We start from the raw sequence: 25,210 nt of genomic DNA, 5'->3' as shown, positions 1-25,210 counted from the left end.
TCCTTGCGCCTACCTGTGTTCAAGGTTTTGAGAGCCTGTCCTACTATCCCTTCATATGATTCGGTCTCAAAGTTTTACCCCATCAAAAGTGCTGGGAAGAATCATAGGAAGGTCTAAAAATTGATAAATCTCCGGGCCCAGATGGGCTACATCCTAGAGTTCTAAAGGAGGTAGCTGAAGAAATAGTGGAGGCGTTAGTTATGATGTTTCAAAAGTCACTGGAGTCAGGGAAAGTACCAGAGGATTGGAAAATCGCTGTTGTAACCCCCCGGTTCAAGAAGGGGACAAGAAAAAAGATGAAAAATTATAGGCCAATTAGCCTAACCTCGGTTGTTGGCAAGATTCTAGAATCCATCGTTAAGGATGAGATTTCTAAATTTGTGGAAGTGCAGGGTCGGATTAGGACAGGTCAGCATGGATTTAGTAAGGCGAGGTCGTGCCTGACAAACCTGTTAGAGTTCTTTGAAGAGATAACAAATAGGTTAGACCAAGGAGAGCCAATGGATGTTATCTATCTTGACTTCCAAAAGGCCTTTGATAAGGTGCCTCACGGGAGACTGCTGAGTAAAATAAGGGCCCATAGTATTCGAGGCAAGGTACTAACATGGATTGACGATTGGCTGTCAGGCAGAAGGCAGAGAGTCGGGATAAAAGGTTCTTTTTCGGAATGGCAACCGGTGACGAGTGGTGTCCCGCAGGGTTCAGTGATGGGGCCACAGCTGTTCTCTTTATATATTAACGATCTAGATGACGGGACTGGGGGCATTCTGGCTAAGTTTGCTGATGATACAAAGATAGGTGGAGGGGCAGGTAGAATGGAGGAGGTGGGGAGGCTGTAGAAAGATTTAGACAGTTTAGGAGAGTGGTCCAAGAACAAACAAAGAACAAAGAACAAAGAAATGTACAGCACAGGAAGAGGCCCTACGGCCCTCCAAGCCCGTGCCGACCATACTGCCCGACTAAACTACAATCTTCTACACTTCCTGGGTCCGTATCCTTCTATTCCCATCCTATTCATATATTTGTCAAGATGCCCCTTAAATGTCCCTATCGTCCCTGCCTCCACTACCTCCTCCGGTAGTGAGTTCCAGGCACCCACTACCCTCTGCGTAAAAAACTTGCCTCGTACATCTACTCTAAACTTTGCCCCTCTCACCTTAAACCTATGCCCCCTAGTAATTGACCCCTCTACCCTGGGAAATGGCTGATGAAATTCAACGTGGGCAAGTGCGAGGTCTTGCACTTTGGAAAAAAGAATAGAGGCATGGACTATTTTCTAAACGGTGACAAAATTCATAATGCTGAAGTGCAAAGGGACTTGGGAGTCCTAGTCCAGGATTCTCTAAAGGTAAACTTGCAGGTTGAGTCCGTAATTAAGAAAGCAAATGCAATGTTGTCACTTATCTCAAGAGGCTTGGAATATAAAAGCAGGGATGTACTTCTGAAGCTTTATAAAGCACTAGTTAGGCCCCATTTAGAATACTGTGAGCAATTTTGGGCCCCACACCTCAGGAAGGACATACTGGCACTGGAGCGGGTCCAGCGGAGATTCACACGGATGATCCCAGGAATGGTAGGCCTAACATGAACGTCTGACGATCCTGGGATTATATTAATTGGAGTTTAGGAGGTTGAGGGGAGATCTAATAGAAACTTACAAGATAATGAATGGCTTAGATAGGGTGAACGTAGGGAAGTTGTTTCCATTAGGAGGGGAGACTAGGACCCGGGGGCACAGCCTTAGAATAAAAGGGAGTCACTTTAGAACAGAGATGAGGAGAAATTTCTTCAGCCAGAGTGGTGGGTCTGTGGAATTCATTGCCAAAGAGGGCGGTGGAGGCCGGGACGTTGAGTGTCTTTAAGACAGAAGTTGATAAATTCTTGATTTCTCGCGGAATTAAGGGCTATGGAGAGAGAGCGGGTAAATGGAGTTGAAATCAGCCATGATTGAATGGTGAAGTGGACTCGATGGGCCGAATGGCCTTACTTCCGCTCCTATGTCTTATGGTCTTATGGTCTTAAGGTTGTACCATCTAAGAAAGTTATTTGGCCTGTCAAGTTTGTGTCCTTTCTATGCAAGAGAAATTTAGCTTTTTCACCTTTCCCCCTAGTCTTGAATTTGTTTCCTTTCAGGTACTATCCAATTCCCTTGTGAAAGCCAGGATTAAATCCGCTTCCACCTTTCTCTCAGGCCCTGCATTTCAGATCCTAACCACTTGTTGAGTATAGACGTTTTCCCTCATGTCACCTTTTGTTCTTTTGTCAACCACTTCAATTCTGTGTCCTTTGCTTCTCGAACTTCACCGACAGGAATAACCTTCCTCTGTCTTCGCTGCCTAGACCACCCAACGCTTCTATTTAATCTCCTCTCAATTTTCCCTTCTCCAAGAACAAACCTAACTTTCCAATCTGTCCACTTCTCCAATCCATCTGTCCCTCATTCCTGGAAACATTCTCGTAACTCTGTGGTGCCCAGAATTTGACACAAAACTCTAGGATTAACTGAAACTCCTTTGGTGTTGTACTCTAGGCCTCTAATTACAAAGCCCAGGAACCCTTATGCTTTTTTTAACCCCTTTCTACCTTGCTACCTTCAACGATTTTTGTGCATGTAAAACCACAGGTCTTCCTACTCTTATGGGAGACTTTAACTTTCCAAATATTGACTGGAAAAGATATAGTTTGAGTACATTAGATGGGTCGTTTTTTGTACAATGTGTGCAGGAGGGTTTCCTGACACAATATGTTGACAGGCCAACAAGAGGAGAGGCCACATTGGATTTGGTTTTGGGTAATGAACCAGGCCAGGTGTTAGATTTGGAGGTAAGTGAGCACTTTGGGGACAGTAACCACAATTCGGTGACGTTTACGTTAGTGATGGAAAGGGATAAGTATACCCCGCAGGGCAAGAGTTATAGCTGGGGGAAGGGCAATTATGATGCCATTAGACATGACTTGGGGGGGATAGGTTGGAGAAGTAGGCTGCAAGTGTTGGGCACACTGGATATGTGGAGCTTGTTCAAGGAACAGCTACTGCGTGTTCTTGATAAGTACGTACCGGTCAGGCAGGGAGGAAGGCGTCGAGCGAGGGAACCGTGGTTTACCAAAGAAGTGGAATTGCTTGTTAAGAGGAAGAAGGAGGCCTATGTGAAGATGAGGTGTGAAGTTTCAGTTGGGGCGCTTGATAGTTACAAGGTAGCGAGGAAGGATCTAAAGAGAGAGCTAAGACGAGCAAGGAGGGGACATGAGAAGTATTTGGCAGGTAGGATCAAGGAAAACCCAAAAGCTTTCTATAGGTATGTCAGGAATAAAAGAATGACTAGGGTAAGAGTAGGGCCAGTCAAGGACAGGGATGGGAAGTTGTGTGTGAAGTCTGAAGAGATAGGCGAGATACTAAATGAATATTTTTCGTCAGTATTCACTCAGGAAAAAGAGAATGTTGTGGAGGAGAATGCTGAGACCCAGGCTATTAGAATAGATGGCATTGAGGTACGAAGGGAAGAGGTGTTGGCACTTCTGGACAGGCTGAAAATAGATACGTCCCCGGGGCCTGAAGGGATTTATCCGAGGATTCTCTGGGAAGCCAGGGAAGAGATTGCTGAGCCTTTGGCCTTGATTTTTATGTCATCATTGGCTACAGGAATAGTGCCAGAGGACTGGAGGATAGCAAATGTGATCCCTTTGTTCAAGAAGTGGAGTAGAGACAACCCCGGCAACTATAGACCGGTGAGCCTCACGTCTGTAGTGGGTAAAGTCTTGGAGGGGATTATAAGAGACAAGATTTATAATCATCTAGATAGGAATAATATGATCAGAGATAGTCAGCATGGCTTTGTGAAGGATAGGTCATGCCTCACAAACCTTATCGAGTCCTTTGAGAAGGTGACTGAACAGGTAGACGAGGGTAGAGCAGTTGATGTGGTGTATATGGATTTCAGTAAAGCGTTTGATAAGGTTCCCCACGGTAGACTATTGCAGAAAATACGGAGACTGGGGATTGAGGGTGATTTAGAGATGTGGATCAGAAATTGGCGAGCTGAAAGAAGACAGAGGGTGGTGGTTGATGGGAAATGTTCAGAATGGAGTTCAGTTACAAGTGGCATACCACAAGGATCTGTTCTGGGGCCGTTGCTGTTGGTCATTTTTATAAATGACCTAGAGGAGGGCGCAGAAGGGTGGGTGAGTAAATTTGCAGACGACACTAAAGTCGGTGGTGTTGTCGACAGTGCGGAAGGATGTTGCAGGTTACAGAGGGACATAGATAAGCTGCAGAGCTGGGCTGAGAGGTGGCAAATGGAGTTTAATGTAGAGAAGTGTGAGGTGATTCACTTTGGAAGGAATAACAGGAATGCGGAATATTTGGCTAATGGTAAAGTTCTTGGAAGTGTGGATGAGCAGAGGGATCTCGGTGTCCATGTACATAGATCCCTGAAAGTTGCCACCCAGGTTGATAGGGTTGTGAAGAAGGCCTATGGAGTGTTGGCCTTTATTGGTAGAGGGATTGAGTTCCGGAGTCAGGAGGTTATGTTGCAGCTGTACAAAACTCTGGTACGGCCGCATTTGGAGTATTGCGTACAGTTCTGGTCACCTCATTATAGGAAGGACGTGGAAGCTTTGGAGCGGGTGCAGAGCAGATTTACCAGGATGTTGCCTGGTTTGGAGGGAAAATCTTATGAGGAAAGGCTGACGGACTTGAGGTTGTTTTCGTTGGAGAGAAGAAGGTTAAGAGGAGACTTAATAGAGGCATACAAAATGATCAGGGGTTAGATAGGGTGGACAGTGAGAGCCTTCTCCCGCGGATGGAAATGGCTAGCATGAGGGGACATAGCCTTAAACTGAGGGGTAATAGATAGAGGACAGAGGTCAGAGGTAGGTTCTTTACGCAAAGAGTGGTGAGGCCGTGGAATGCCCTACCTGCAACAGTAGTGAACTCGCCAACATTGAGGGCATTTAAAAGTTTATTGGATAAGCATATGGATGATAATGGCATAGTGTAGGTTAGATGGCTTTTGTTTCGGTGCAACATCGTGGGCCGAAGGGCCTGTACTGCGCTGTATCGTTCTATGTTCTATGTTCTACTCCACCAACGTTCCTGTGTCCTCTGAAATCTAGCACTGTCTTCCTCAGGTTTACACTCCCACATCCAGATTGTGCATCATCTGCAAATGTTGAAACTGCGCCCTGTACATCAACTAATATATATCAGTAAAGCTGTGATCCTAATATCAACCCCTGTGGAGCCCCACCGTCCTCCAGACTGAAAAGTAATATTAATACTGTCGTGCAATCAACTTCCTACTCATGCTGCCTCTTTTATTCCACAAGGCCTCAACCTTATGTAGTTACATTGTATACCTTGTGTTGCCCTATTATGTATTTTCTTCTATTCCCTTTTCTTCTCATGTACTTAATGATTTATTGAGCTGCTCGCAGAAAATACTTTTCACTGTACCTCGGCACACGTGACAATAAACAAATCCAATCCAATCCAATCCTTGCTGGCAAGTCTGTTATATGGCAATGTGTCAAATACCTTTTGGAATCCCACATACAGCGGGCAGGATTCTCCGACGCCCCGCCGGGTCGGAGAATCGCCGGGGGCTGGCGTCAATCCCGCCCACGCCGGCTGCCGAATTCTCCGGCACCGGATATTCGGCGGGGGAGGGAATCGCGCTGCGCCGCCCGGCAAAGTCATTTCCGCGCCAGCTGGTGGGGCACCAAAGGCCTTTTCCGCCAGCTGGCGGGGCAGAAATCAGTCCGGCGCGGGCCTAGCCCCTCAAGGTTAGGGCTCGGATGTCGGACTGATTCGCACTGTTTTTGACGCCGGTGGGCGGACATCGTGTCAATTGCGGAGAATTCCGCCCAGCATATCAACCGCATTACTCTCATTAGCCCTCTCTGTTACCTCATCAAGAATCTCAAGCAAGTCAGTTAAACCCAATTTGTCTTTAACAAACCCATGCTGGCTTTCCTGAATTAATCCATATTTTACCAGGCGGCTGTTAATTTTATCCCAGGTTATTGATTCAGAATTCCCACTATTGAGGTTAACTGACTGTTCAACTGTTGCTGGGTTTGTCGTTACACCCTTACATGAATGAGGGTCATGTTGCCAGTTCTCCCGTCCTCTGACACCGCCCGCATGTAAGGATATAAATACAAGTTGTTGTTGTGGACATTAGCCTCAGGATCGCTGGGAAAGAGGTGGCTGAAATATCAGCCAGATTCTCAGAAATGCTGGAAACACTCAGCTGGTCCAGCATCCCCTGCGGAAAGAGAAACAAAGCTCACGTTTCAGGCCAAGGATGCGGCACGGTAGCACAGTGGTTAGCACTGTTCTTTCACAGCGCCTGGGTCTCAGGTTCGATTCCAGCTTGGGTCACTGCCTGTGCGGAGTCTGCACCATCTCCCCGTGTCTGCGTGGGTTTCCTCCGGGCGCTCCGCTTTCCTCCCACAAGTCCCGAAAGACGTGCTGTTAGGTGAATTGGACATTCTGAATTCTCTCTCCGTGTACCCGAACAGGCACCGGAGTGTGGCAACTAGGGGCTTTTCACAGTAACTTCATTGCAGTGTCAATGTAAGCCTACTTGTGACAATAATAAAAGATTAAAGCCCTAGTCATTGGGCATTTCCATAAAGGCAGTGCCCAGCCATTGATGAGTGGCTGACGTAAGGAAGCACTTCACACAGATGGGAGCGAAAATCTGGAACTTTCTCGTCAAAAAGACTTTGAGGCTGGGAGCCAATTCAAAATTTTAGAACAGAAATTCTAAATTTTTGTTGGGGCAAGGGTATTAAAGGTCAAGAACCAAGATAGGTCGATGAAGTTAAGCCATGGGTCACCATGACCTAATTGAATTGTTATGGGGATAGGGTGGAGGTGTGGACCTTGGGTAGGGTGCTCTTTCCAAGAGCCGATGCAGACTCGATGGGCCGAATGGCCTCCTTCTGCACTGTAAATTCTATGATAATTCTATAAATGGCAAGAGTACTAAGGGTTACAGACCAAGTTAGGTAAATGGCGTTAAGATATCAATTAACTTTGATCTAACAGAATGGCACAATATAGGTTGGAGGGGCTGAAGACCTTATGCTGTCTCCTATGATGCAGAAAGATGGGAAAGTTAAAGCACAAAGGGAGATTTGCATCTGTAATTCTGATGGAGGGGATTGCTTGGCCATTATAGATTTGTACTTCACTGAAGCTTTGCCTTAACCTGAGGGATTCAGCCGACACAAGGCCTGAAGGTTAAGGGAAGACTTAATAGAGGTGCTCAAAATTATGGAGTTTTGAAAATGTAAACTTAGAGTATCGGTTCCCACTGGCAGACGGGTTGGCAATCAGAGGACACAGAGCTAAGATAATTGGAAAAAGAGCCAGAGGAGGGATGAGGTGAATTTTCTTTTTAACTCCGTGAGTTACTCTGACCTGAACAGGTCAGAGGCCCAAAGAGTGGGAAGAATGGGTAGAAGGGAAAACGCATTCAGAAAACAAGTTTAACTTAACTTCGGAATGGCAGGAGATGGTTCAAGTGTGCGGTATCCTGGTTACTATATCGTATAGCTCCGAGACAGGGAAAAGCCAGTGAAGTTATGTTGAACCTATATCAAACACTAGCTGAGCTGGAATGTTGTGTCCAATGCTGGGAATCACACACCAGGATGAGAGTGATCCAGGGTTGAGGGATTAGAGTTACATGAGTCAACTTCAGAAACTGGGGTTGCCATTGTTCTCTTTAGCGCACAGAGACTAACATGAAATTTGCTAGAGATGTTTAAAATCATAAATGGTTCAAATAATAAAGAGAAACTATTCCCAAGTCTGAAGGGGCGATAATCCAGAAGGTAAGTTGGCTCAAAAAGAACCAGGAGGAAGAGTGTTTATTTTTGTAATGACTGGTTATAATTTAGAATGTACTGCACGATGCATATTAAATATTGGCCTTCAAAAGGGATTTAAATAAAAACATGAAGCAGGAGGAATTGCAGGGATATGGAGGAATAGCGGGCTGGACTGACTGGATTGCGTTTCGAAGAGCTGGCACAGACTCAATGACTGAATGGCCTCCTTCAGTGAGATCCCCTGGTGTGTGGTCTTATGACACGTAGGTGGCACAGTGAAATGTCTCAAGAGGTTTATGTTGTTTTGGTCAGGAACAAAAACAACATTTGGAAATCGTGGAGCACAAAGGTCTTGTTCCACGTAACAATCCATCACATTGGCTCAGCTGGTTGCACTCCTGCCTATGAGCCACCAGCCGGCGATTTTCCTAGAATGCTTCTGTCACAACTTTGTGCTGGAAGTGAGACCGATAAATTCCAGTCCTGCAACTTTTGCAAAGACTTCCGGCAAAGTGGCAGTGCTAGAACGGGAGGTGTTCCAAGTAAATTCTCGGCCATTCGATGACGGGCTCAAGGCTCTTACAAGAAATAAAGCTACATAACGTAGGCTGCCACTAGAGTGCAGTACATAGAACACAAAGTGCAGAAGGAGGCCATTCGGCCCATCACCGACCCACTTAAGCCCTCACTTCCACCCTATCCCCATAACCCAATAACCCCTCCTAACCTTTTTTGGTCACTAAGGGCACTTTTATCATGGCCAATCCACCTAACCTGCACGTCTTTGGACTGTGGGAGGAAACCAGAACACCTGGAGGAAACCCACGCAGACACGGGGAGAACGTGCAGACTCCGCACAGACAGTGACCCAGCAGGGAATCGAACCCAGGACCCTGGTGCTATGAAGCCACAGTGCTAATCACTTGTGCTACCATGCTGCCCAGTACTGAGGGCGGACTGCAGATGAAATGAAATGAAAAATGAAAATCGCCTATTGTCACAAGTAGGCTTCAAAATGAAGCTACTGTGAAAAGCCCCTAGTCGCCACATTCCGGCTCCTGTTCGGGGAGGCTGTTACGGGATGAGGCATTAAACCAAAGAGTATATCAGGTAGGTGTTAGATATCTCATGCGAGCATGTTCAAAGAGTTGAAAGTTATTCCTCAACACAGATTCACAGAGATAGCATGCATGGATAGATGATCATTAGCCAAGGACATGAAAGTACATGGAGATAGATAGAGTGATTACAACTCAGAGCTGACTGAATGACAGACAGACTCAAAGGGCTGAATGGCCTACTCCCTTTCCTATGTTCATGAACTATTTGAGGATTTGATAGTGGAACTGAGTCTCAGAGAATAGTGATTACCTTGCCAAGAATCTTCCCTCGTTTGCTCATGCAGATGTAATGACCCGTTTCTTTGCCCTTAATTCTCACATGGCTGCCGAATGTGTCGGTCTCCACCACAAGAAGAGCTGGAAAGTAAAGGGAAGGAAAAAAAAATGTGGAATAAGCACATAAATAAACCAAAGGATAATACAAATCTAATTGGCCCAAAAGGAGATCCATAAGACATAGGAGCAGAGTAGGCCATTTGGCGCATTGTGTCTGCCCTTCCATTCAATGCGATGATGACTGGTCATCCCTCCTGTAGCCTAACTGTCTTAGAGATCATCCCTCTAGTCCTCTACTTACACTATTTAAGCTCACCCAACTCCTATCATCAAAGCTCATCTTCCTTGTACTCGAACTCTCTCTTATAAGGCCTGGCATGACTAGAAAATCATTGATACGCACATCCCTACTCATTCTGAACCCTTCTGACTCTCTGATTGAAGATTTTCTTGTCAGTAATGGTTTTGAATGATGAGGTGAAAGTTTTCCAGTGGCAGAGTGACTAGTTTCTTAAGGGCTTGTCCCTTACTTTGATTGTTTGTCCCGTGTCCCTTAGGAGAGCCTTTGGTCCCTTATTTCTAGGGGAGCCTGGGCCTGGGAGTCTCCAGGGTTAGTTTGAATTATTCCAGCCAGACTTGTAGTCGTGAGTCGGCACCAGAGATATGATAATGTTGAGACTCAACAAAATAGGTTGTACATTTTAATTGCATTTCCAATGCTCCCCCTCCCACCAATCCAGCTATCATGTGTGACAAACCCTTGTTGCGCATGCTCTCACGGTCCCAACTCTTACAGTCATCATAGGATTTACAGTGCAGAAGGCGGCCATTCAGCCCATCAAGTCTGCACCAGCTCTTGGAAAGAGCACCCTACTTAAGCCCACTCCTCCACCCTATCCCCGTAACCCAGCAACCCCACCTAATCTTTTTTTGAACACTAAGGGCAATTTACCATGGCCAATCCACCTAACCTCCACATCTTTGAACTGTGGAAGGAAACCGGAGCACCAGGAGGAATCTCACGCAGACACGGGGAGAACGTGCAGACTCCGCAGAGACAGTGACCCAATCCGGAATCGAACCTGGGACCCTAGAGCTGTGATGCAACTATGCCAACCACTGTGCGACAGTGCTGCCCCCCTGTTGTTGTCGTCACCAACAACACCCATCCTCTCCTTCATGATCATGAGCAAACCCCAACCCCTCCTTCATGGTTCCTAGCAATCCCCTCCATCGCTGTCACCTGCACATCCCACCCCACCATCCATGGCCGAAATGTCCCTAATCTTCTTTCATAAGACTTGGCCTTCCTGCCTATGGGCTGTGTGTGTGGCAACATTATTAATCCATTAATGGAGCATTTTCCTTGGCTAATTCCAACAAAATGGCAGGTATTGACAGATTATTGATTTATTCATTTATTCATGGTTTTAGGTGCTAATTGAACGTATAGCTAAAGAGTAAAATTATGAAAAATATCTTGACTGTGAAAATACAGTCATTGTTTTGGATAATGAATAAACAATCAACTTTGGTGCCATGCCTGTAGAAGTTCAAAACATTGTTTCATAAAAAGGTGCATAAATGTTTCATGTCGAGAATAAGACCATTGTTCTTCAGTATATTTAGTAATAAAAATGTAGCAAAGCCTTAGCAAAAGCAAGGTTAATGCAAACACCTTAACTTTGTAGGATTAGCGCACGTGGCAGATGCACGTAGACATTTAATTAATTTGATGGACATTAGTGAATCTTAAGTAATGACCAATGCCTGTATAACAAATCATGTTCTAAATGACAGACATCTATTTGAACAAATCAGAAAGTTTCAGCTGACAATTAGAAGCCAATGAGAGTAAATGATGGATTAGGTCATAGATATGGATTCCCTTAAAAGTAAGACCTAGTGGACAAGGTTACATTCTTGAATTCCTGCCTTCCTGAATTTTTCGCTATGTTCTGATCAGTTTATGTATTATTTGATCTACGTTTTGATTTAGTTCTTACGTAAGGGTATTAAAGTGAATAATTAGCAATTAAGTTGTATTTTTGGACACTTCCAATCAACCGGACCTTGGGCTCTTATTTGAAGATAAATAAATAGATCGTACAGGTATATTCTAACAGATATTCCTATTATTTAGATGAAACCAACCTTTGGCAGACAAAACTTACATCATGAAATCACATAGACCCTTAGCCTGCAGTTTTCTGCTGGCATGTAAAAGATGCCTTTTATCATTGGCTTATGGGTTGCTATGATATTGCACCATCATTAATTTATGTGCTTAGGTTGAGCAGACAGGAATTTGACCATAGCAGTAGCCAATAGGAGGAGGCCATGTTGAAAGACCAAAAGGTTATTTTAGTTTATGCAAATACGCTAACAATAATAGTTCTTTTAAACGTGTCAAAAAATCCCAGTCAAATTGAATCCAAGTCTTGGAACTAGGCCGAGGATCTCTGAGTGCCTGGGAAGCTCCATTGGCAACTAGTGGAGCCATGTCTTTAGAATCCGATTCGGAACAGTCCAATCCTGAAAAACTCAAAATAGATCTAAAATCAGCGAAGGAACTTCTGAGCTTTATGTATCTATTTCAACACTAACTAGGCCGTAGGAGGGGCTTTTGACAAATAGCACACCCAATGGACATTCCATCCACTTTTAAAGAAGTTATTAATGAGTTTAACAAAGCATTTGTATTTCTATGATGTCTTTCAAGTGTTCCAAACACCACAATGCAATTCACCACAATGCAGTTTATGGTCAACAGGTTGTATTTGAAGACTAGTTACAGTTGTTATGTAGGCAAATACAGCAGCTAACTTGCAAAGGCAGCACGGTGGCGCAGTGGGATAGTCCTGCAGCCTTACGGTGCCGAGGTCCCAGGTTTGATCCCGGCTCTGGGTCACTGTCCGTGTGGAGTTTGCACATTCTCCCTGTGTTTGTGTGGGTTTTGCCCCCACAACCCAAAAAGATGTGCAGGCAAGCTGAATTGGTCCCTTATTTAGAAGAAATTAATTGGGTACACTAAATTAATATTTAAAAAAATAATAGCTTGCAAGGTTCCTTGATCAGGGATAAAAGTGAGCAATTAATCTTTTTGCTCATATTGGGAAGGATGATGTGTGAGAATTCCCTGCAATGGGATTCTTTACAATCATATTTACTCCCTAAACCCCTCTGCCCTTTTATACCTCTCCCCTCTTTCAAACTTTTGCTCCAGGTACACCTTTTTGATCGCAGGTCAAATCCCCTTCCAACATTTTATAGAATAGAATAGAATGATAGAATCCCTACAGTGCAGAAGGAGGCCTTTTGTCCCATCGAACCTGCACCGACCCCCCTGAAAGAGCACCCCTCCGTCGGCCCACTCCCCAGCTCTATCCCGCAACTCCACTAACCGTCACATCTTTGGACTCTTGCTTGACATTCTGACTTCCCCTCCACTTATGTTCTTGTGAACTGCCTTGCAATGATTTTGATAAGCCGTAAGCATTATATGTACACATTATCACAGGCTCTTTGCCAGAATGCTGAAACCTGCTAACCTTTAAAGGTTACAAATTGACTGAAAGGTTTAACAGAAAGTGTACTGATAACACTGACTGTGCTCGAAGACATTCTTGTCCAAAACTTTCAGCTTAAAAAAGGTTAGCTCCTTTAGCTCCGGAATTACATCAATGCAGCTCACGGGCTGAGAAAATCTGTCTGATATGTGTCAGAAAGAATAAAACTGCAGAGGCTGTCAGATGATTTCCTTCACTCCACCATTGGCAGCTGTACCAAAAATCAGTGGAAAAAGATTGTTCATACTGTTATTATGGGCCACGGTTTAGAGAACACCAAAGTATATCATGGTGTTCACCTGAACCATAACTTTTAATAGATTTTGGTTATGGGGAGCACAAGGGCCCACTTTACAGGTGTGATGCAACAGAGATCTAAAGTACTTTTAAACAAAAACAATGTTTATTCTATGAATCCAGTTAACATTTTATAAACACACAGTAAACATCTTATCAACTACCAACACTGATACTCCCCACAGATACAATACTCTATAAGTAACTCTTAATAACGTTCCTAGCAACATCCATAAGTCAAATGCCCTTTTTAACAAAGACAGCAGGTTTAGATTCGCTACAGAAAGCTGGTATCACTTTTAAATTATCAAGTGAGCTGAAGACATTCTTTAGATTGAAGAGAGAGAGATCAATACACCTTCTTGCCTGAATGCAGCTCCTAACTAACTAAAATGAAAGTAAAACACAAAGCAGCTTCCAGCTCAAAACAAAAGTAAAAGACAGAATCACATTCCAGCTCCACCCACACAATGACATCACTGTAGCCATTTGATAAAATACACTTTTCTTAAAGGGACCCTCACATGACACGGACCAACCTTTTGAATGGTGACGGATGAAAGGCAAGACTTGCATTGGAGACCGTAGAGTGAAAATTCACGAAATGGGATGAGAGGGTTGTCCAATGATGAGAGGCGATCTTGTTGCATTGTACAAGATTCTGCAGAGGTTCGTTTGGGTGGACGCTGAGAGATTGGTTCCGCTGATCAGAGAATCTAAACCTCGGTGTCACATTCTCAGGATAAGGGGCTGATCATTGAGGACAGAGATGAGGAGACATCACTTCACTCAAAAGGGTTGTGAATCTTTGGAATTCTCTACCCCAGAGGGTTGCGATATTCCCGTGTTGAATACATTTAAGGCTGGGATTGACAGGTAGAGAATGATTTCCCTCCCTAAAGCAACATTAGTAAACAACATGGGTTTTTAAGACGCAATCAGTAATATTTCATGATCAACATCATTGACGTTAGCTTTCAATTTAATTCAGGAGCTTTCTTAATTGAATTTAAATTCTACCAACTGCTGTGGTGGGATTTCAACCCGTGTCCTGGGCCTCTGGATTATTGCTCCGGTGACATTACCATGACATCACCATCTGCCCCTTAAAGTGCAACAGCAACCACACCTCAAATGTACATCATTGACTATAAAGCACATTCTGAGACCATGAAAGGTGAGAAATATGATGAGAATAGGTAGTCAGGTTGTCCGAGTGTAAATAGGCCCTCTCAAGACTTCAGAGCTGTGGAATTCTTCCCTCCCTCAGACTATCCTGTCTCCTACAATATTTAGCTGTGGACAACCTGGGCGCGGTGTTATCTAGCCACCGGCCTGCTCTTCTTTGGAAAATTGCTGCTGTCCTGCGATTGTGGGCCACGGTCCTTCGCTTGAGTTACTCAGCTGGGGATGCGCAGCCTCTGTAGCTACTGGCAGTGTTGGGCCAAGAGGTTTTATTTTTGTTTTCTGTACCGCGGTCTCACTATCTAAATAGTATGGTTAATTACACCCGTGGTATGTTTTTTGCTCTACTGTAAACAGCCGAGTACTGGCTGAGCCACAACTCTTCAGTCAGCAACACCAGTAATCGGCAGCCACACAAATATAAGCAGAGTTCTGTAACCAAGCTGTCAACATAATGGCATTCTGCATCTCGGCTCGGCAGCTAGTATTTGACAAAAGGGCGCAGGACATGGTGAAGCATGGGGGAGGTCACAGTGGGTGGTTACGGGGAGAGAAGAGAGGTGCTTTTAAAAAAAAACTAATTCTTGGGATGTAGGTGTCAATGGCAAGACCAACATTTATTGTCCATCCTTAAGTTGTCTTAACTAAGTGGCTGGCTCAGCTACTTCAGAGGGGAATTAGGTGCCAACCACACTGGCATTGGGACCAGAGTCACATATAAAGGGGATGATGTTTAACTACCATAAAGGAACATTAGTTGGGCTTTTCTAACACTCTGGCAACTTCATGGTCACTTTTACTGACTGCCAGTTTTTATTTCCCGATTTTATTTTTAAATAAAGTCGAATTCAAATTCTAAAACTGGCACAGTGGGGTCTGCACTCGAATCTCACAAGTGTCTCTTTCTCCCTCGCGCTCAGTAAAAACAACTTGTATTTATTTAGCCCTCACGACAAAATGACACATCCCAGTTGCCTCGGAGGATTGTTTTAAATTTTACTCTGAACCACAGAAAGAGACAATAGGGCAGATAACCAAATGCTTGTTCAAAAGGGTTGCAAAGAAAGTGTCTTACAGGAGGAGAGAAAGAGGCAGAGGGGGTTGGGGAGGGAATTCCAAAGCTTAGGACCTATAGGCAGCTAATGACGCGACCACCAGTGATGGAGTGATTATAAATGGGGATGCTTGGAAGCTGGAATTAGAAGGGTGCAGATATCTCCTTGGAATGTAGACCGCAGGAGATCAGAGAGATAGGAAGGGGTAAGGCTGTGGAGGGATTGGAAAACAAGGATGAGAATTTTCAAATTGAGGCATTACTTCGCAAGAACCTCCATATCTGTTGGCAGTACCACCTGGGCAGCCTGGCAGTGCAAGACTGGCACCCAGGTGGCACTGCCAGATTGCCAGGCTAGCAGTGCAAAGGAGCCCAGGTGGCACCAGCAGTGCCAGGATACGACCCTGCCCGGAGGCCGGCCCACCCGGGGCGCCCAATCACCTGAGACCCCCACCAGATACCATTCCACCTGGTCCCCATTTGTGGGAACCAGTACTCAACGGTGCCCAACTGGGGTTTCCTTAGCAAGTCCGGCAGATACCAGATCTCGCACGGCGTAATGGTCAACGAGAACCCTGGGGGGGGGGGCCTGTCCCGGGATCTACCGGCCGTGACCCACCAAAATCACACCCTTTGTATGGAGAGTGGAAAAGAAAATCAGCCTGTGCTCTCATTCAACAACACAAATAACAACAGCATATATTTACATACTTATATATGTGGAGCAAGTTTAGCTCAGTTGGCTGGACAGTGGGTTTGTGATGCAGAGGGTAAACCAACAGTGCAGGTTCAATTCCTGTACCGGTTGAGGTTATTCACGAAGACCCTGCCTTCTCAACCCTTGCCTGTAGTGTGGTTAAACCACCATCAGTCAGCTCTCCCCCATCAAAGGGGAAAGCAGTCTCTGGGACTATGGTGACTTTGCTTACTTGCTCATACTTATGTAGTGCATTTTACATAATAAACTATTCTAGGCTGCATGACAGAAGTATTATAAAACAAAGCGAGACATTTTTAAAAACTCTTTCATGGGATGTGGGCTTCGCTGACTGGGCCAGTATTTGTTACCCGTCTCTAATTGCCCTTGAAGTGAGTGGTTTTCTCAGCCATTTCAGGGGGCAGTTAAGAGCCACATTGCTGTGGGTCTGCAGTCACACGGAGGCCATACCGGTTAAGGATGGCAGATGTCCTTCCCAAAAGGACATTAGTGAACCAGATGGGTTTTTACAACAATCGATAATGGTTTAATAGTCATCATAAGACTCCTCATTCCAGATTTTTTTTTAACGTCAAATTCAAATTTCACCATCTGCCATTTTGAGCAACATGAAGTGAGGGAGAGAGGTGGAGAGGTGTAAGGAGGGAATTCGAGAGCTTGGGGCCCAGGCAACTGAAGGCCACTGATGGTGGAGCGATTATTGTTGGTTAGGCACAAGAGGCCAGAATTAGAGGAGCTCAGATATCTTAAAGGGTTATCGGAGGGAGGGGCAGCACGGTGGCGCAATGGTTAGCGCTGCTGCCTCACGGCACCGAGATCCCAGGTTTGATCCTGGCTCTGGGCCACTGTCCGTGTGGAGTTTGCCCATTCCCCCCCGAGTTTGCGTGGGTTTCTTCCCCACAACCCAAAGATGTGCAGGGTAGGTGGATTAGCCATGCTAAATTGCCCCTTAATTGGAAAAAAGGAAAATGAGTACTCTGAAATCTTTTTTAAAGGGTTACAGAGGAGATTAGAGAGATAAGAGGGGTGGAGGGGTGGCAGGAGGTGGGAGGCTATGGGGGCAGGGGGGGGGGGGGAGCTGGACTCGAAAATAAAGATAAGAATTTTAAAATCAAGATATTGCTTGGATAGGAATCAATGTAGGCCAGTGAGCGCAGGGATGATCAGGGGAATGAGAGTTGGTGCCAGTTGAAACAGAATGGGTGGGATTTTCTGCATCTCCCACCATGTGTTTCGCAACAGCTGAGGTAGCCTGCCATTGGCTGTGGTGGGATGTTCTGTTCCCGCCTCTGTCTCAGAGTTTCCTTCGGTAGGGCTGCACCAACCAGGGCAGAATTTTCAATTAGATCTCTCTCATTCTTTTAAATTCCAGGGAATAGAGGCCCCTCATTTGACAATCTTTCCATCCCAGGAATCAGTTTGGTGAACGTTTGCTGCACTCCCTCTATGGCATGTATACCCTGTCCTAAATAAGGAAACCAAAATTGCGTACAATACTCCATGTGTGGTCTCACCAATGCCCTGTACAGCGATAGGAAAACATCTTTGTTCCTATCAATTCCTCTTGCAATGGAAGCCAACCTATCATTTGCCTTCCTAACTGCTTGCTGTACCTTCTTGTTTGCTCTCAGTGACTGGCATACAAGGACACCCAGGTCCCTTTGTACGTCAACATTTCCCAATCTCAGTGGCGCAGTGATTAGCCTGTTGCCTCACGGCACCGAGGGTCACTGTTCGTGTGGAGTTTGCACATTCTCCCCGTGTCTGCGTTGGTTTCGACCCCACAACCCAAAGATGTGCGGGTTAGGTGGATTGGCGACGCTAAATTGCCCCTTAATTGGGAAAAAAAATTAATTGGGCACTCTAAATTTATATTAAAAAATTTTCCCAATCTCTCACCATTTACATAATACTTTGCCAATCTGTGTATCGGCCAAATTCCATGGCTAGGATTCTCCGAGCCTCTGTGCCAAAATTGCGCTCGGAGAATGGGGCCTCAGACCCACGATCGGGTCTGACGCCAGGACGCGAACCTCTGGTGACCGGAGAATCGGCACCAGTCGCAAGTGCATGGTCAACGCGGCGCTAGTCGGGGGCCGCTGAAAGAAGCCCCTGCGGCAATTCTCCGCGGTCGACCGGCCGAGTTGCCGGCGGTGTGGTTCACATATGGTTCCACCCGGCGGGAGCTCATCGTCGCAGCTGCGGTGGCCATCCTGAAGTGGAGAGGGAGGGGGGGATCAGTCTCCAGGGGGGGTGGCTCCATGACGGCCAGGCTCGCGATCGGGGGTCACCGATCGGCAGGCGCGTGCGGTCTGGGGGGGGTGCCTACCTTCTCCCGCGCTGGCCAGCTGTGTGGCTCCGTCATGTTGCACGGACCCAGCAGCCGCGCGCATGTGTGGACCCGCGGCCGGAGTGCAGGGCCATGTATCGGCAGCCTGAGCTGCGTGGAGCACTCCGGCACCGTGCTGGGCCCCTGTGGGCCACAGAATCACTTTGCCAAGGGACCTGTTGACGCCGGTGTGAAACACTCTGGTGTTTACGCCGGAGTCAATGCTTCGACGTGTTTTTGGAGAATCCCAGCCCATAACTTCACATTTAGCCACGGTGTACTCTGTCTATTTACCCTCTCACTCAACTTTTCTAAATCACCATGAAACTTTTTAGCATCCACGTCATCACTGACATTCCCACCAATCTTTGTGTTGCCAGTGAACCTGGAAATATTTCCTTTGGTTCCATCATCTAAATCATTGATGTGTATTGGTCACAGGCAGTTTTGGATTATCTCAGGTTTATGGTGAGTACACTGTGAGACCAACCAAGAGTATGTTGGAATAGTCATGTCCAGTGGTAACACAGGCATGAATATGGATTCAACAGAAGATGAGCCGAGACAGGAACAAAGTCCTGTTTGATGGTCGAAACAGACTGACTTAGTGATGGCATGAATATGTGGTTGGAAGCTCACCTCCATGTCAAATATGACATCAAGGCTGCAAACAGACCAGGTGAGTCTCAGACCAGGGAGTGGGATAGAGTCAGTCGCTGAGGAATGGGGTGTTTGGAATATTGGGAAGACTGAAGCCAATCTTCAGTGACTGTGACCTTTCCCCTCCATCTTGAACGCCTTATTTGTAAAATCTCATGCATGCATTGCCTCGATGCAAAGCCCCCCGACACCAGGCCATCTGTCTTTGGTTGTAAAAGGTGCTACTTTTTGTTGTACTTCCAGAAGATGAATGACATCTTCATGGGGTAGGCACCGCCTACAAAAATGAGCTTATCTGGCACCCTCAGCATTAAAGGATGAGACTGCAGTGAAGTCCACATCAGCCATGCCATGGCAGGCTTTGCCAACTGCTGGATCCACCACTGTCTTACCTAGTCCAGCATCTCCATCAGCCCGACCAGCAGGCAGCAGAGACAACAGAAACAATGCTGCAAGAAAATTCACATCGAAAGCCTCATAGATCCGACCAAGTCAGCCCTTTTCAGTCAGCATCTCACTGCCAACCTCTCAATCTCCAGCCACCAGTGTGCCCCTAAGTGCTTGACCAACCCTAACAAGCCCCCGCGGACAATTCATAGAAGTAATCTCAAAGTACAGGAATAGTACCACCAGCTGCGCCTTTGCAAGATCCTCCAAATCTGGTGACAAGAAAGACTGTGTCCTTTATTCCCACAATTAAGTAGCTAATCACTCAAAACTGGCCCCGCCGGGCAGGACATGTCATCCGCCTGCCCAACACCAGACTCCTGGAGCAACTGCTCTACTCGCAACTCAGTCATGGCAGGCGACGCCCAGGAGGATCGTGGAAATGCTCCGGGAGTGTCCTCAAGGTATCCCTGAAGAGGACAAACATCTCCACCGACACATGGGAGACCCTGGCTCATGACCGACCAGAGTAGAGATGGCTAATTCGAGAAGACACTGAACACATCGAGAGACTTCATCGGGAACATGCAGAGGTGAAGTCGAGATGTCGGAAATCTCCAAAGTTCCCATCAAGCTAATTCTTCAAGCACCACCTTCCCAGAACCCTGGCAGAGGCTACTTAATCATGCATTGGACTTGCAAGCCACCTCAGAACCTATCAAACCTGAGTGGAAGTCATCGTCAATCCCAAGAGACTGCCTAAGAGACGATGTAACACTTCCCAGTGCCTTACAGGCTGGAATTTAACGCCATCCCACGCCTAAGTTGCCACCCAGGTTGATAGGGTTGTGAAGAAGGCCTATGGAGTGTTGGCCTTTATTGGTAGAGGGATTGAGTTCCGGAGTCGGGAGGTCATGTTGCAGCTGTACAAAACTCTGGTACGGCCGCATTTGGAGTATTGCGTACAGTTCTGGTCACCGCATTATAGGAAGGACGTGGAGGCTTTGGAGCGGGTGCAGAGGAGATTTACCAGGATGTTGCCTGGTATGGAGGGAAAATCTTATGAGGAAAGGCTGATGGACTTGAGGTTGTTTTCATTGGAAAGAAGAAGGTTAAGAGGAGACTTAATAGAGGCATACAAAATGATCAGGGGGTTAGATAGGGTGGACAGTGAGAGCCTTCTCCCGCGGATGGAAATGGCTGGCACGAGGGGACATAGCTTTAAACTGAGGGGTAATAGATATAGGTCAGAGGTAGGTTCTTTACGCAAAGAGTGGTGAGACCGTGGAATGCCCTACCGGCAACAGTAGTGAACTCGCCAACATTGAGGGCATTTAAAAGTTTATTGGATAAGCATATGGATGATAATGGCATAATGTAGGTTAGATGGCTTTTGTTTCGGTGGAACATGGTGGGCCGAAGGGCCTGTACTGCGCTGTATCGTTCTATGTTCTATGTTCTATGTTCTATCCCAGAGCATGCTAACAGGCAGGGAGGAGTGGCATATAATCAAGTAGCATGTCGGGGGCTGTTACCTCAGTGCCTCCATGTAGGGGGCATGTGTCGCATGGTCCACTCATCCTTGGGCCATTTGAAGCCCTTCAGTGGTCAATAAATGTCCGGTTAAAGACATGAACCCACTTTCACTGGTATTTTACCAGCTGTGGCGGATGCCCACACCGCATGGCTAGCAGCCCCACTGCAGTCTGGGAGGAGTGAGCTTTTGGAATTACTGTGCTTAATGGAGGATTCCTCCCAATGCTGATCCCCACCTTCTGCTTGCTTCATGATTACAGCTGTCCACTCCATCATTGGGGGCAGCATGATTGGCCCCAGTAACACCTCCCCACTTACCTCAGGGTCTGGCTCCAGTAGGAGAGTGGATACAGTCCCAGAAGTGGCCAGCACTCCTGGTGGTGCAGTTAGGATTGGAGAGCTGCGAGCTACCCAGAGGCGAGTCCACCCCCGATTCTTTAGCCGGGGCAGGGCCCACGGCTCTGCGTAAAATTCCAGCCAAAATGTCAGGTTTCATCAGATAATTGGACTTCCGTCCCTCAGGTTATGGATTCACATAAGGGGGAGGGGATGGTGGGGAGGGGATAGGGAGGAGGGGGTGGGGAGGGGATAGAGAGGGGGAGGTGGGGAGGGGACGGGGAGGGGATAGGGAGGAGGGGTGGGGAGGGGATAGGGAGGAGGGGCTGGGGAGAGGATAGGGAGGAGGGAGTGAGGTGGGGAGGGGATAGGGAGGATGGGGTGGGATGGGGGTAGGGAAGGGGTGGGGTGGGGGTAGGGAGGAGGGGTGGGGAGGGGCTGTAAATATGGGAGGAGGGGAATATGGGAGGAGGGGGTGGGATGGGGAGGGGGATATGGGAGGTGGGGGTGCGGAGGGAGGGGGATATGGGAGGAGGGGGATATGGGAGGTGAGGGTGGGGAGGTGCTGGGAATATGGGAGGAGGGGGATATGAGGAGGGGCTGGGATATGGTGAGGGGCTGGGACTCTGGGAGGGGGTGGGGTGGGGTGAGGAGGGGGTATGGGAGGCGGGCTGGGGTGGAGTGAGGAGGGGATAGGGAGGAGGTTTAGGGTGGGGAGGGGGAAAGGGAGGAGGGGTGGGGAGGGGCTGGGGATATGGTAGGTGGGGTTATGCAGAGGGTTGGGGGTCGTGGGGAGGGGGATTGGGATAATGGGAGGAGTGGGGATAAGGAGCTGGGGTGGGGATCTGGAATGTAGGGGAGGGGTCATGGGGGGGGCATTGTGGTAATGGGAGGGGTGGAGATCGGGATATAGGGGGTTGGGGGTATATGGGGGATTTGGATATGGGGAGGGGAATGGGTAAGAAAAAAAAGGTTATAAATTCACTTCAGAGATTTGAGCACATAACCCAGACTGACACTCCAGCGCAGTAGTGAGGGAGGGCTGCACTGTCAGGCTGGACTGGACATTAAACAAAGACCCTCCCACCTCAGGGCACAGTTTAAAGGTGTATTGGCCAATACTGTAGAGTGATCTGAAGGATCTCCTCCCTTCAGTGCTGCTCTAGAGTGTGAACCTAGAAAACAAGTTCAGGTCTTCTATTCAAACTGGAACTGTAGTCTTCTGACTGGCAAGTGAGATTGTTCCCCACTGAGCCAACCTGAATTCGGTGGAAAGCAAATTAGAAGAAAAATAATTGATAAGTCAGAAGATTTCCCTTTAAGTAGTCTCAAAGTGCCATGAAACGATTAACCCACTTCCCGTGCTGGCGAGTGTTTGCACAATAAGACTAAATAGCCCAATGCAAACATCTCGATCTCTCCACACACAGCTGACTCCGCCCAGGCTTCCCAGCTGGACATTGTTGAGTCATGCCACAGAAACTGATGTTGCATTATTAGGACTGGCTGGCTGCTGGGGACAATGTGCAAGTTAAAAGTCTCTCACTTCCGCAATCGCTTCAAAAGTGAGAGGGGCCACTCTACTCCAGCACAATCAGTGCAATACTATCAATGTGCTGATGGTGACCCTGGTCACTTTTACTTTTAGCTGTTTCTTCGTCAAGGGGGTCCCTGGTGGCCTGAAGGTTAAACAGGCAGGCTTTACTCAAGGGAAACAGGCAGTGCTGTGGGTGAGGAAAGGGACTGAGGGGCATTGTCATCCAGCTGGAATTGTCCTGAGTTTCCAGCAACTTACTTTTGAAAATTCAAAGCAGTATTAAAAAAGAGCCCCTTTTAATTTGCCTGGAAGATTAGTTGCACAGGTATTGGAGGTGGAATGAATTGGGAGGTGAGGAGGGGGGTGGTTGTTTAACTGGGCGGGAGGAGCTTCCAGGATCATGCCCACCTACAACTGGCAGCCTTGGACTTCATGTGGTCATTATAGAGGAAGGGCTGTGACTGGGCCTTCGATCTGCAGCACTGTGTAACTCAGTTTGGCTGATGTTAGGGCAACTACCACTGACTGACCTCAGCACCCCAGGGCTGGTTGCAATGGTTCCCATTTGTAGAATCCGATCGGCGAGAAATACTCACAGGACGCACGGTAGGATACAAAGAAAGAGATTTATTTGGATACACTACTAAACTCCCACATCCCGAAGGGTCACCCTCTCCGACCTGCACCCAGGCCGGGGTTTTTATACTGTGGAGCCTTCCCTGTTAAGGGGGAAGCTCCACCAAACCTTACTCATTATGAGTTCATGGGAATCGGATGGTGCACACTTCCTTACTTCTCTCCCCGCGGGCACCCCCATGTCTGGAAAATGTCCATGTCCTCTGGCCGATCCGTGAGCCCTTTTGTCTGTTTTGCCTGGTGTGTGTGTTCCGGCGTTGAAGGGGTTGGCCCAGGAGGCGTATACCTGATCGGTGATTCGGCGCCGAGCGTCGAGGCTAGACCAGTGGGGCTGGCGTCTGAGTAGGAGCGGGCGCAGGTATCGGCGTGTGTGTCGATGGCATCTGCATCTTCCTGCCCACCCCATTAGGGGTCGCCTCACATGTCAACAGCAGCGGCTTGATGGGGTCGAAGTGCATTAGTAGTTTCGGGGATGCCAGCTGCCGTTTTACTGCGTCGAATGCCTGCTTTTGAGAAGGTGTCCAGTCCCACAATTGACCCTTCTTTAGCAAGAGGTTGAGGGGGACTGAGGAGGGTTGTCAGGCTCGGGATGAATTTCCCCTAATAATTCCTCAATCTGAGGAAAGAGTGTAGTTCTGTCTGGCCACGGGGATGGGGGCCAGTTTTATCAGCCGCACCTTGACCACGGCAGAGTGCAATCCGTTCTGATCCACTCGGCACCCCAAATAAGTGACCTCAGGGGTATGAAAAACACACTTTTCCCGCCGGAGTCACACACCTGCCTGCTCAAAACACCTAAGGACTTCAGCCAGGTTCACCAGATGGTTGAATGCTCCGGTGCTGAGGACATGATCCAAGTAGATGGCCACCCTGGGTAATGTCCGCAGGATGTTCTCCCACACACTGGAAAATAGCGCATGCGGACAAGATCCCAAACGGCAACGGGTGTATTTGCATAAACCCCTGTGGGTGTTCACAGTGACGAACCGGCGGAAGTAGTATTACATTCCTGTATGCTTCACCTGATGCCTTTGTCTATGAATTTACATTGTGTGTCTTATGTTTGCCCTATTATGTATTTTCTTTTACTGTATGGAATGATCTGACTGAACTGTACACAGAACAGTACTTTTCACTGTACCTCGGTACACGTGACAATAAACAAATCCAAATCCAATTCCGGGTCCTGTATTAGCTGTAGATATGCGTGACTCATATCCAATTTTGTGAATGTTCGTCCCCCGCTCTGATTCGCATAGAGGTCCTCGATGCAGGGGACCAGGTATCAGTCCAAACTGGAAACACGGTTTACCATTATCTTACAGCCCCCGCAGAGACACACGGAACGGTCTGGTTTGAACACAGGCATGACCAAGGCGGCCCAATTGGCGAACTGTACGGGCTAGGTGATCTCTAAATGTTCGAGCCAGGCCAATTTGGCATCAAATTTTGCCCCTAGTGCGTAGGCTGGGCGCAGGCATAACGAGGCTGTGCCTGCGGGTCTATGTTGATTCAGGCGACGGCCCGTTTGGGCCTGGACATCTGTCTAGGTACCCATGCCCCGCGGATTCATTCCTGTGATTGTTCCCAGTCCGTCTGCGAAGAACTCGGGGATTCTGGCCAGATCTCCTCGGGACCATGTGGGTTCATGCAGCATACCCACTGCCAGTCGAGTTGCAAATGGCGCAGCCAATCCCGACCCAGCAAACCTAGTCCACCCACCATGG

The 25,210-nt window shown here is 47.3% G+C and overlaps 1 protein-coding gene across 1 annotated transcript in view; it reads right to left on the bottom strand.

Moving 5' to 3' along the window:
• Window positions 1–25,210, bottom strand: part of fgf24 (fibroblast growth factor 24) — a 201,423-nt gene that overhangs the window by 24,795 nt on the left and 151,418 nt on the right. The window contains exon 4 of the mRNA XM_072497709.1: window positions 9,214–9,320. Coding sequence (XP_072353810.1) covers window positions 9,214–9,320 — 107 coding nt within the window. The remainder of the gene's footprint in view (window positions 1–9,213; window positions 9,321–25,210) is intronic.

The sequence above is a fragment of the Scyliorhinus torazame genome, chromosome 3 (genome assembly GCF_047496885.1).
Source record: "Scyliorhinus torazame isolate Kashiwa2021f chromosome 3, sScyTor2.1, whole genome shotgun sequence".
NCBI lineage: Eukaryota > Metazoa > Chordata > Chondrichthyes > Carcharhiniformes > Scyliorhinidae > Scyliorhinus > Scyliorhinus torazame.
This window is presented reverse-complemented; position numbering and strand designations above follow the sequence as displayed.